We start from the raw sequence: 12,577 nt of genomic DNA, 5'->3' as shown, positions 1-12,577 counted from the left end.
CATCGTCAAAGGACTGGAGAGAAGAAGAGGAGGAGAAAGAGGAGAGAGGATGGGGTGGGTGGGGGGTAGAGAGAGCAGGATAGGGTAAAGAAAGATACAGAGAGAGGTGGGGGAGGAGGGAGATGGAACAGGGGCATCTGAAGAATGAGAGCAAAGGAGAGAGGAGTTGAGAGAGGGAGAAAAACGGGATGGGGATATTAAGATGGGGAAGGCTATGCCAGACTGTGCCACCCAGCCCTCCGGAAGCTGTGACGACAGACACAGACAGACAGACACAGACAGACAGACAGACAGACAGACAGACAGACAGACAGACAGACAGACAGACAGACAGACAGACAGACAGACAGACACAGAGCCTTGCCCTGGTTGGCACACGCTGGGCACCCTGTGGGCACCCTGATCTGTAATCAGTTTGTTTACTAACGCAGCCATTTAGGGAAGATTGGCCCATAAAATGGGACTGGCTGTTGGATTCACTGTGAGATAACACAGAGCTGTGAACACAATACACTCAACCCTTTTCTCCAGCCTCTTCCCCGTCTCTCTGTCTCCTATTCTTTCTTTCTTTCTCTCTCTTCTCTCTCTCTCTCTCTACATCCCCCTCCATCTCTCTCCCTGAGCCCCATCTGTATTGTGTTTCTGGGACGGCTCATCTTAAAAGGGGTGTCTCTTGTTTGTCTCTCTCTCTCTCTCTCTCTGACTGGAGAGAACAGAAGAGAACATAAACAGGTCACCAACGTACGTATGCTTTGTGGAGCCGCATTCCACTGCAGCTGCGCCTGCCTGCAGCCCGCAGCTTGCTCCGAGGCGTGTACCCACTACCCACCACAATGATGAGGTTGCCCGATGCATAAAGAGGATGATTAGGGAATTGGCAGCGGTATATACTAGTACTATATCTGGGCTTAATGACTGTTGGCAAAAAAACAAAGGCATGGGGCTGCATGTACACACACACACACACACACACACACACACACACACACACACACACACACACACACACACACACACACACACACACACACACACACACACACACACACACACACACACACACACACACACACACACACACACACCTGAGTGGATAGAAAGCCAGGCTGCTTATGTTAGTATGGTTAGGAGATGTTTTATCATTGATGTTATCACACCAGCTGGGTCTTTTGTTATTTTAAGCCTGGGTATGGGTTGGCTTTCTGTGTGTTTGATAATGGGCCTGTCTACATGTGTGTTCTTGATGAGCATGTTTGTGAGCATATGTGTGTAAGTGTCCTGTGTGTGTGTGTGTGTGTGTGTGTCCTGGAAGTGAAGCAGGTTGTCTGCATCTGCTTGCTTCTGCAGCTGGACACACTCCCTCCCGTCTGCAGGGGCTGTGCACGCTGCTGCTCTCCTCCTTCCTCCTTCCCTTCATCCCTCCATTCCGAGCCGCCCACCGGAGAGGAGAGGGGGTGGGGTGGGGTGGGCTGGCAGGGCGAGGGCCAGGCAGACGTTTACTGAATCGACCCCTCGCGTCTCCTAGCAACAGGGCTGTTTGGAACGGGACGGGGGAGTTGAAGAGAGCGAGAAAGGCAGAAAGAGAGATGGGGGGTGGGGGGTGGAGAGAGGTAGAAGGAGGGAAAGAGAGGAGGAAGGCTGCACTAATTATGTGCCGCTGGAGAGACCACAGGCCTGGAGGTGCGGCGGAAAAGGGGATGGAGCCTGGGAGAGAGGGATTGAGAGAGAGAGAGCAGGGATGAGGGGAGTGAAGGGAGTGAAGGGTCGAGGGAGGAATCACAGAGGGAGATGGAGTGAGTTAGGGATAGAGAGATGAGATGGGTAGATAGATGGAACGATAGATTAACACCCAACTGTGATGGTGGCACAGTAAGCACAGTTCCTCGCATTGTAACCTCGTCAAAAAACATAGCAGGACATTTATTTCTACCCTTTGTTGTTTCACTCTGGTCGTTTTCATGCCCCTCTGTTGCTTTCTTGCCAGGGTCCAGTGTCAGCATTATACACTGCTCAAAAAAATTAAGGGAACACTAAAATAACACATCCTAGATCTGAATGAATGAAATATTCTTATGAAATACTTTTTTCTTTACATAGTTGAATGTGCTGACAACAAAATCACACAAAAATGATCAATGGAAATCAAATTTATCAACCCATGGAGGTCTGGATTTGGAGTCACACTCAAAATTAAAGTGGAAAACCACACTACAGGCTGATCCAGCTTTGATGTAATGTCCTTAAAACAAGTCAAAATGAGGCTCAGTAGTGTGTGTGGCCTCCACGTTGCCTGTATGACCTCCCTACAACGCCTGGGCATGCTCCTGATGAGGTGGCGGATGGTCTCCTGAGGGATCTCCTCCCAGACCTGGACTAAAGTATCCGCCAACTCCTGGACAGTCTGTGGTGCAACGTGGCGTTGGTGGATGGAGCGAGACATGATGTCCCAGATGTGCTCAATTGGATTCAGGTCTGGGGAACGGGCAGGCCAGTCCATAGCATCAATGCCTTCCTCTTGCAGGAACTGCTGACACACTCCAGCCACATGAGGTCGAGCATTGTCTTGCATTAGGAGGAACCCAGGGCCAACCGCACCAGCATATGGTCTCACAAGGGGTCTGAGGATCTCATCTCGGTACCTAATGGCAGTCAGGCTACCTCTGGCGAGCACATGGAGGGCTGTGCGGCCCACCAAAGAAATGCCACCCCACACCATGACTGACCCACCGCCAAACCGGTCATGCTGGAGGATGTTGCAGGCAGCAGAACGTTCTCCACAGCGTGTCCAGACTTTGTCACGTCTGTCACATGTGCTCATGTGCTCAGTGTGAACCTGCTTTCATCTGTGAAGAGCACAGGGCGCCAGTGGCGAATTTGCCAATCTTGGTGTTCTCTGGCAAATGCCAAACGTCCTGCACGGTGTTGGGCTGTAAGCACAACCCCCACCTGTGGACGTCGGGCCCTCATACCACCCTCATGGAGTCTGTTTCTGACCATTTGAGCAGACACATGCACATTTGTGGCCTGCTGGAGGTCATTTTGCAGGGCTCTGGCAGTACTCCTCCTGCTCCTCCTTGCACAAAGGCAGAGGTAGCGGTCCTGCTGCTGGGTTGTTGCCCTCCTACGGCCTCCTCCACGTCTCCTGATGTACTGGCCTGTCTCCTGGTAGCGCCTCCATGCTCTGGACACTACGCTGACAGACACAGCAAACCTTCTTGCCACAGCTCGCATTGATGTGCCATCCTGGATGAGCTGCACTACCTGAGCCACTTGTGTGGGTTGTAGACTCCGTCTCATGCTACCACTAGAGTGAAAGCACCGCCAGCATTCAAAAGTGACCAAAACATCAGCCAGGAAGCATAGGAACTGTGAAGTGGTCTGTGGTCACCACCTGCAGAACCACTCCTTTATTGGGGGTGTCTTGCTAATTGCCTATAATTTCCACCTGTTGTCTATTCCATTTGCACGACAGCATGTGAAATTTATTGTCAATCAGTGTTGCAGTTGGACAGTTTGATTTCACAGAAGTGTGATTGACTTGGAGTTACATTGTGTTGTTTAAGTGTTCCCTTTATTTTTTTGAGCAGTGTATTTCAAAACGTTTTGTGTCTGTGTGTGTTGCCTGCTGCCTCGGACTATCCCTCGGTTAAATTGGATGCTATCCAGCTGAACTTTGTTCTCTACGACCATAATTCCCTCCCATGCATGAGCAGTATTTACATGTGTGTATGCATGGGTGCACGAGGGCTGCCTGAAACGGCAAAATAAAGGAAACACCAACATAGACAATAGACGACATAGTCTTAATAGGGGGTTGGTCCACCACGAGCCAGAACAGCTTCAAGGCACCGTGGCATAGATTCTACAAGTGTCTGGAACTCTATTGGAGGGATGCGACGTCATTCTTCCACGAGAAATTCCATCATTTGGTGTTTTGTTGATGGTGGTGGAAAACGCTGTCTCAGGCGCCGCTCCAGAATCTCCCATAAGTGTTCAAGAACCACACCTGTGTGGAAGCTCCTGCTTCCAATGTACTTTGTATCCCTCATTTACTCAAGCGTTTCCATTATATTGGCAGTTACCTGTACATAGGCTACATATTTATGTATGTATGTTTGTTTGTTCGGTCATGTGTGGCATGAATGCGGCAGGGCAGGCAGCCTTGCCCTAGCCCTCTCTCCCTTTCCTTTTCTCTCTCCCTGTGCTGTGACTTTGATCCCATCGCCGGGCAGGCAGGGAGTGGGGGTTGGAGGCGAGTGGGTGCCCACTGTCCTGTCCTGTCTGCTGTGACCCCCCCCCCCCCCCCCTTCCTCCCCCCCGTGCCCCACATATATCCGTACACGTACACGCCGGTTTCTGCTGTCGCACACGCTATCGTCCCGGGCCGCTGATGTGCCCTACAACCGTATGTGGGCAGAGGATGGGGGCAGGGGAGGGGGGGGGGGGGGGGTTGCGTCATCATGTGTCCCAGGCAGCCACGGGGACAGTGGGTAGGCAGGCATGCAGCTCACGTGTCCTTCCCTAGTAGTAGTCATACCTCCTGGAGGTAGAGTGGTATGGTGGTTGTGGGCCAGTGCATTCCTCTCCTTTGACCTCCCTGTAAAGGGCATGACTGCTGGAGCTGGCACAGTGGCACACCGTGCAGCTCTACAAGCTTGAGAGCAGGGTTGTATTCATTATGACACACTTAAGTAAACGTTTTTTTGCAACAGACAAATAAGACCCAGCATTGTCCTATGTTAATGTCAAATGTTATCCGCAAAGGGCCTTGTCGTTTTTCTATAGAGTAATCAACAACAGTCCCCTTGTCTCATCGATGCCTCTACCTGTCGATGAGAAATACCATCCTCATCATCATCATCATCACTAGTGTTACGTCGGGCGTGTAGAGAGCTGGCGCTTTAGAAGCATGCAGCCCCCTCTGCCCCGCACACCATAGAAATATAATGAATAGAACGGGCTTGAAACCTCTAACCCTGGAAATTTGACTGGTAAACTCATGGGTACACAATGACTGCCTGGTATTGTGACACAATCATTTCCATGGTAATGTTCATTCAAATGATGTTAACTGATGTGGCTTTGTTGAATCAACAAATCACGTGACTCATTTATGGGTACACTTCCTGCTTTTATTTCCTGCTTTTTGTTCCTGTTTTGCTCTTATGGGTACACTCGCAATGGCCGCCAGTCCATCCATTAAGCCATTCCTTTTATTTCTATGCCGCACGCTGCTCCATGCTGCCATGGCAACCCTCGTTACCTGCCGCTAGTGACAGCCGGAGCGAGGGAGAGCAGCAGAGGGATTGAGGTAGAGTGAGAAGGGTAGGGTGAGACCGAGGGGGAGAGAGAGAAAGACTAGGCTAGTAGAAGGAATAACTTGTAGACTAAGGGAAAAAAAGGATTTGGAAGGGGAGGAAAAAGGAGGGTGGTGAGGGATTCCGAGAGGATAGAGGGAGTTTAGGGGGAAGGAGGAGTGCAAGTGGGGTTGGGGGGGTGAGTGCGTTAGTGCATTGACTGACTTCCTGACTATTGCATCTGTTAAAGGAGGCCCAGGGATCAACGTTTTAAACAGTAATGAGGAGAGAAGTACCCCCCCAACACACACACACACCTCCCCCATGTTCACCTGTCGGCTCCAATGAGTCCCACACAAAGCCAGTGGAGGGGCGTGCCCAGCAACACAGAACAGACAGACATCTCAGCTCAGCTCACATACTGGGAATATACTCACATTAGGAGAGAACGACTGTGGAGAGATGAGACCAAATGATAGAAATAGAAGGTTAGAGCATAAAACAAGGGCAGATGTAGATAGAGACAAAATCATGAGGAACGAGTCAGAGAGAATGTGGTGCGTGTGACTTGTGTGTAGGGGTATTTTGGATCATGCGTAAATCCACACACCGTTTGTTGTGTTTGTGGACACAATTCCAGTTTTACTAGGTGCAGCCTGTGTCACATGACCCGCTGCCCCGCACACCTGCCCAAGAGGTTGGCACTCGTTGTCATGGCAGCAAGTTTTGCCTTACGGTGAGCAGAATGCTGGTTGGAAGTAGAATAGTTTTTTTCCCACACCCATTTCTAGCCAGGACCTGTTTGCTGCTTTGTGCTGTTGAAGCTTGAGCTTGGATCTCTGAACAGGATTAGTGTAAAGATAGGCAAGGGATCCCGATAGATTCCTTATCAATTGTGAAGATGGATATATGAAGAATTCCACAAAATGAGAATGAAATGACTTCATTAAATGTAATGTTTTTGAGCTATGCAAACCTTTTAACTATGGTGTTGATAACCTTATCAATGTTTTGTTCATATTTTCTAAGGTGGAGAGTACAAATGACAGATTCGAGTTTCATGGCTCTTTAGTTTTGGTTCTGTTGCTTCTGGTCATGTTGAAGATCCTGAACAAAGAAAAAAGATCTCACCCCTCTTACCATGACAATTTTGTCAGTTTGTTGACCACACACTTTAGCCGGGCGGAGAATACAATGATTCAACAGCCAGTGAAAGAAAGAAACAACCAAACAAAGGCTATGAAAAAATACACTTCAAAGCCATTTCACTGTAGTGATTTAAATGCATCACCTGCTGTTTTTTCACAGGGACTTTGTGTGTGCGTGTGCGTGTGCGTGTGCGTGTGTGTGTGTGTGTGTGTGTGTGTGTGTGTGTGTGTGTGTGTGTGTGTGTGTGTGTGTGTGTGTGTGTGTGTGTGTGTGTGCTCCTGGCAGGTATCCCCCCTCCCAATCTCCCTCCCCCTACTACACACACAGCTCTCCACTGGCCTTGTGAGAGAATAGGGAGGTTCCCATCAAGACTTCCAGATATTCCAGCATTACTCTCCTTCTCTCTCCCAGTGTGGGAGATAACAGAGCTGGGTGGGAATCTCCTCCCTGCCTTGTTTTCTTTGTGTGTGTGTGTCTGTGTGTGTGTGTGCAGGGCCAGATTAAGAAATCATATGCTCTATTTATTTTTTTCGGACCCCTCAAACCCCTTCCTGGCACAACATAATTTACTGTTGACGAAAAAGCCCTTTTATAATAAAGCCATAGTAACATTTGCCATGTGGCATAGGCTACAGGATTTTCACACATGGGGATTTTTGTTGTTGTTGCAGCGTCAAATTAGTATTTGTTTTGCATTTTTAAAAACTATTAGCTGAATCTTGTTTAATACCACACAAATGACCAGCATGAGTGCCTACTCTGACAAACTGAGATCAATCTGGTCTTGAATTCAAACAAACCCAGCCCAATTCATTAGCCCAGGCCAATGAAGCGACACACAGATTGTCAAATATTAGGAGGCAATATATATACAATATCGTAGGCTACTAAATCAAATGTCCAGTGGCACACTGACTCATCTAATGATGAAGAGGAAGCCACGGGCCACTGACGGCGATGGCCGACGCGCTCGGCATGGCAATTTCAAGATGAGCTACTTTGAAAAACAGTGCTGCTGTTAGCTACAAATTGCAGGTTGTTGAGAGAAAAGGGTTACTATTGGTTCTACAGTTCTCTTTGCAGCAGTAGGCATTTGCTTTCCAAACTGTGCGTTTTTCCTGCGATTGTAGTTTGAAATCTGCAAAAGGCCAACCTACAGCTTGTGTGTATCAGGTAGTTGTTGTGAAATTGTTAGATGACTTGTTAGATATTACCGCACGGTCGGAACTAGAAGCACAAGCATTTCGCTACACTCGCATTAACATCTGCCAACCATGTGTATGTGACCAATAAAATGTGATTTGATTTGATTTACAGCTGCAACCAACCATAGAAATATAATTTATAGATGGGCAGTTCCCATTCAAGTCAGGACTGGCATCCATTGCTAGTGTACCCATGAGCTTAACAGTCAAAATACCATGGTTAAGTGATACAAAAGCCTTCTATGGATTATATGTCTATGGCCCAACGCAACAAGCTGTAGCCTATTCAACGCAACAAGCTGTAGCCTATTCAACGCAACAAGCTGTAGCCTATTTAGAACGTATGATGCCCAAACTGTGGCCTTCCTGACTGTAGTCATACCAGTAACTGCCAAAATAAAGGAAACCCTTAAGTAAACAAAGGATAGAAAGTATATGTTATGGTGTGGGGTGCATTTTCCTGGCATGGTTTAGGTCCACTTGTAGAACCTATGCCAAGGCACATTGAAGCTGTTCTGGCAGCTGATCGTGGCGCAACACTCTTTTAAGACGCTTTCTGTTGGTGTTTCCTTCATTTTGGAAGATACCTGTATGTGCTTGTGATAACACTTAATCCACAGTTCTTTTTAATAAACTATTGATCCTCTGTGGCGAAATGATGCTCTCTGGTGTACTTTGAACATTTAGAGCCGGCTCCTGTGGTTGAATTAAACCTTTTTTTTTTATGTTGCCTCTTGGGCCCAGCTCCTGACTCACACAGTTGACCAGTCACATTTATTTATTATGCGGTTTTTATTTTTGTTTTATTAATACGTTACCCAATCAAGGCAGGGCCCCGCAGTTACCCACGTGGGCCCCCTACCTCCTCTCCTCCCCCCATCTGATGATTAGAAGAGTGGCAGCAGGAAGTAGCAGACTGACTACACTCACTTAGATTGGGATCTTCCTGTGGTTGGCGGTTGCAGTGAAAAAAAAAAAGAAATATATACTACATACATAATATATATATTTCCTTTTTCTAAACTTTTATTCAGAACGATTTACCTTAAAAAAAAAATGCTGCCTTTTGAGCCACCCTTCGGGCCTGGGCCAAGGGGATTCAGCCCCGGTAAGCCCCTGCATTAATCCGGCCCTGTGTGCATGCATGCATACCAATGCTGCTATTGGCGAGGACATTCTCTGCTTTACTGTTGAGGTGAGGCTGCAAGTTCTACCCACATAATACAGCCTAGCACTCTGGTACCCTGCAAACCATGATCCGTTTACACCCAGAGTTGTAATGGAGTCTGTTGCACATGTTGTTCATGGTTGCCGTTCATATAAAGACTTGTACATTGCTAGAGATGACCGCCTTGTCGACCTGGTCGCTACTGAGGAGAGACAGGTGGTCTCACCAACAGCACACATACACAAACATCCTCTTGTCAGCGGAGCCTGGATTGATGTTGATGATAATGTGTTTTCTTGTATGCTGAATAAGCCAGATCTTGTTTTTGTGGGGGGGAGGCCAGAGGGAGGGGCTGATTTTGGAGGTGGGCTGCTCATTGGACTGCTACATGGAGCAGGCCTTTTCTGACAAGCTGCTTAAATACCAGGCCCCCGTGTCACTCCTGAACAGCATCGGATATCAGTGCAAGCTTGCTGTGGTGATGTTGGGAAGTCTCGGTCGTGTTCACAGGCTGACAGTACCTGGCCTTCAGATAGCAGACAAGACAAAGGTGAAGCAGCTAGCGATGTCCTGCTCTGTGTCGGCAGTCATGGGCAGCCTTGCTGTGTGGAGAAGAAGGTGCTATCTGTCCCTGTCCTGAAATGTTACAATCCTTCTTGTATGAATTATGATTTGTGGATTTGTGTGTGTGTGTGTGTGTGTGTGTGTGTGCGTGCTCCTGGCAGATCTCCCCCCTCCCAATCTCCCTCCCCCTACTACACACACAGCTCTCCACTGGCCTTGTGAGAGAATAGGGAGGTTCGCAACAATACTTCCTGAAAATTCAGCATTACTCTCCTTCTCTCTCCCAGTCTGGGAGATACAGAGCTGGGTGGGAATCTCCTCCCTGCCTTGTTGTCTGTGTGTGTGTGCTTGTGCTTGTGCTTGTGTGTGTGTTCGTTTGTTTGTTTGTCTGTGTGTAGCCTTGGTGCCTGAAGGCCTCAACCGAAGGATCCAGCCTGCTAACGTACCACTCCTTCTCCTCTCCTCCTCTCCTGCAGTGTGCGGATGGGGGCTCTGGGTCCGACTCCTCTCTGAAGAGGGTGGCAGTGGTGGAGGACTTCTTTGACATCATCTATGCCATGCACGTAGATATCAGCGCCGACCCCGGCAAATCACCCAAACACGCCGGACAGAAGAAGACCTACAAAGCGGTGAGAAGACACTCCTTCCTTTCACTCAGTCTTTCTCTCCATCTCTTGTTTTTCACTCTTCCCCTTATGCTGTACCTTTCTCTTCTATGACACAGTCACCCTTACTTAAACGTTCTCCTCCTTTACCACTATATCTTGGCCTACTGCCTCTCTCTTTTTCCACTCCCTCTGTCTGTATGGGACACTCTTCTTTGTAAGGGCTCCAGTAAACAAGGTTCTAAAATTGCCCTCCTGACCATGGTATAAGACGCGTAAGGGCGTCTGCATATGTAACAGTTTAACTTTAGTCCGTCCCCTCGCCCCGACCCGGGCGCGAACCAGGGACCCTCTGCACACATCAACAACAGTCACCCACGAAGCATCGTTACCCATCGCTCCACAAAAGACGCGGCTCTTGCAGAGCAAGGGGAACCACTACTTCAAGGTCTCAAAGCGAGTGACGTCACCGATTGAAACGCTATTAGCGCGCACCACCGCTAACTAGCTAGCCATTTCACATCGGTTACACTCACCCCCCTTTCGACCTCCTCCTTTTCCGCAGCAACCAGTGATCCGGGTCACGGCACCAATGTAACAGTTTAACTTTAGTCCGTCCCCTCGTCCCGACCCGGGCGCGAACCAGGGACCCTCTGCACACATCAACAACAGTCACCCACGAAGCATTGTTACCCATCGCTCCACAAAAGCCGCGGCTCTTGCAGAGCAAGGGGAACCACTACTTCAAGGTCTCAAAGCGAGTGACGTCACCGATTGAAACGCTATTAGCGCGCACCACCGCTAACTAGCTAGCCATTTCACATCGGTTACACATACTAGGTTTGCTTCTAGCAGAACTCGGCCCAAGCGAAGTGAAAGTCTGGGCCTCGCATACTCCTTTAAAAGACCTTCGCTTGAAAAACAAGAAAAAAGCGGCAATATTACGGTTTGTCCCTCTTGAGATGCCATAACAACAAGTACATTTCCAAATGAATCTAAGCTAACTCAATCTGTAATAAATGTTTACCTATTTGCCGAGGAGGTTTTAGTTCCACAATTTTACATCAAGAACTAAGATGTTTGGTGCAGTATTTCTCAAGTGAAGAAATGTGCATGAAGTATCGTTGTCTGTCGTTGAACGACATTAAACACTTCATTGAAGAATCCCTACTGTTGACCAATCACCGACGAAGGGGCGTAGACTTCAGCTACCGAACTTTGACTAGCCTCATGAAAAAAATGACAAGGGCACGAACATCCAGAAAAAACTTGTCTATGACTAAAACGAACGAAAACGTCACAAAATGTTGTTATATATGTACAAACTTTTTCAAATTGTTTTGGATGGGAAGCATGCAGACGCGTTCAACAAAAAAGAATACCAAGCTCCTCTGGTGGAAAAATCATAACAAACATTTACACAACACAAGCCCCTTTGTTATCTAACAGCTATTCTTCTTCTAAGGTCCAAAAACAAAGCAATCGAGTAACAAAAGAATAAACTACGTGTTTTAAAAACTGTTGGCCTTCATACCTAGGGTTTGTCATGCCCATATGGCATAGGGAAAGTTTTTCTTTTGTTGCCAGTTTATTTATTTATTGGGAGTTCCACACACGAGCATAACACATCAATTCATACGTTCCTAATTCCTTACTTTCATAGTGAATTCATAATCACATTATCATAGGTAATATTTCATAATAATATATTCGAAATATAGCACAAATAAAGAAAATCGAATTTGTCTCGAACAGTCTTTGATTATTTGGCAATAATATGCTGTTCTCTGTTCCTCTCTGGCCTTTAGTATTAATTCCTGTTTCGTGACCTGTTTCTCTTTCTCTGTCCGTCTGGTCTTCAGATTCACATTCAATAACACTAACACTCTCACTTTCTCAGAATACCATTGAAATGAATGGAAACGTTTAAATCAGGGAGGGCAACTGGCTCCCTTTAGTATGCCAGCGGAACAATATATATATATATATATATATATATATATATTTAGTATATATATATATTACATTTACATTTAAGTCATTTAGCAGACGCTCTTATCCAGAGCGACTTACAAATTGGAAAGTTCATACATATTCATCATGGTCCCCCCGTGGGGAATGAACCCACAACCCTGGCGTTGCAAGCGCCATGCTCTACCAACTGAGCCACACGGGACTAAATATATATATATATTTAGTATATCTTTGCTATCACGAGGGGCAAGGTAGTGGATGTGGCTACGCAGAGCCATGAGCCACTGCGGTCCCTCATGATGAGTTCCATCTTTTTGTGGCCTCCACCCCCATCAAAGTTGCCCATCCCTGGTTGAAGTATTTGTATGATACTTCTAGACAATCATCTGAATATTTTTCTGACAATTCAGCAGGAGTCACCACTGACCTGGAACATTCATGTTGGGCTTGGCCTTTTTCTCTTCAGTTCATTCACAGAACCTCCAGTTCACTTCATTTCAGATAAATACACCAAAATATAAATTCAATTTGAGTCAATAACTTTGACTCAATCTCTGTGACACATACCACCTCCATAACTACACCACTTTTCTTTTTTTCTTTTACCTCACTTCT

The 12,577-nt window shown here is 47.2% G+C and overlaps 1 protein-coding gene across 2 annotated transcripts in view; it reads left to right on the top strand.

Annotated features, from left to right (window-relative positions):
• Positions 1-12,577, top strand: part of LOC139557027 (nucleolar protein 4-like) — a 163,863-nt gene that overhangs the window by 33,825 nt on the left and 117,461 nt on the right. For both annotated transcript variants that reach the window (XM_071371326.1, XM_071371327.1), the window contains exon 2: positions 9,860-10,012. In XM_071371326.1, the coding sequence (XP_071227427.1) occupies positions 9,860-10,012 (153 nt within the window). The remainder of the gene's footprint in view (positions 1-9,859; positions 10,013-12,577) is intronic.

This window comes from Salvelinus alpinus, chromosome 28, assembly GCF_045679555.1.
Source record: "Salvelinus alpinus chromosome 28, SLU_Salpinus.1, whole genome shotgun sequence".
In the NCBI taxonomy this organism is placed as follows: domain Eukaryota; kingdom Metazoa; phylum Chordata; class Actinopteri; order Salmoniformes; family Salmonidae; genus Salvelinus; species Salvelinus alpinus.
This window is presented reverse-complemented; position numbering and strand designations above follow the sequence as displayed.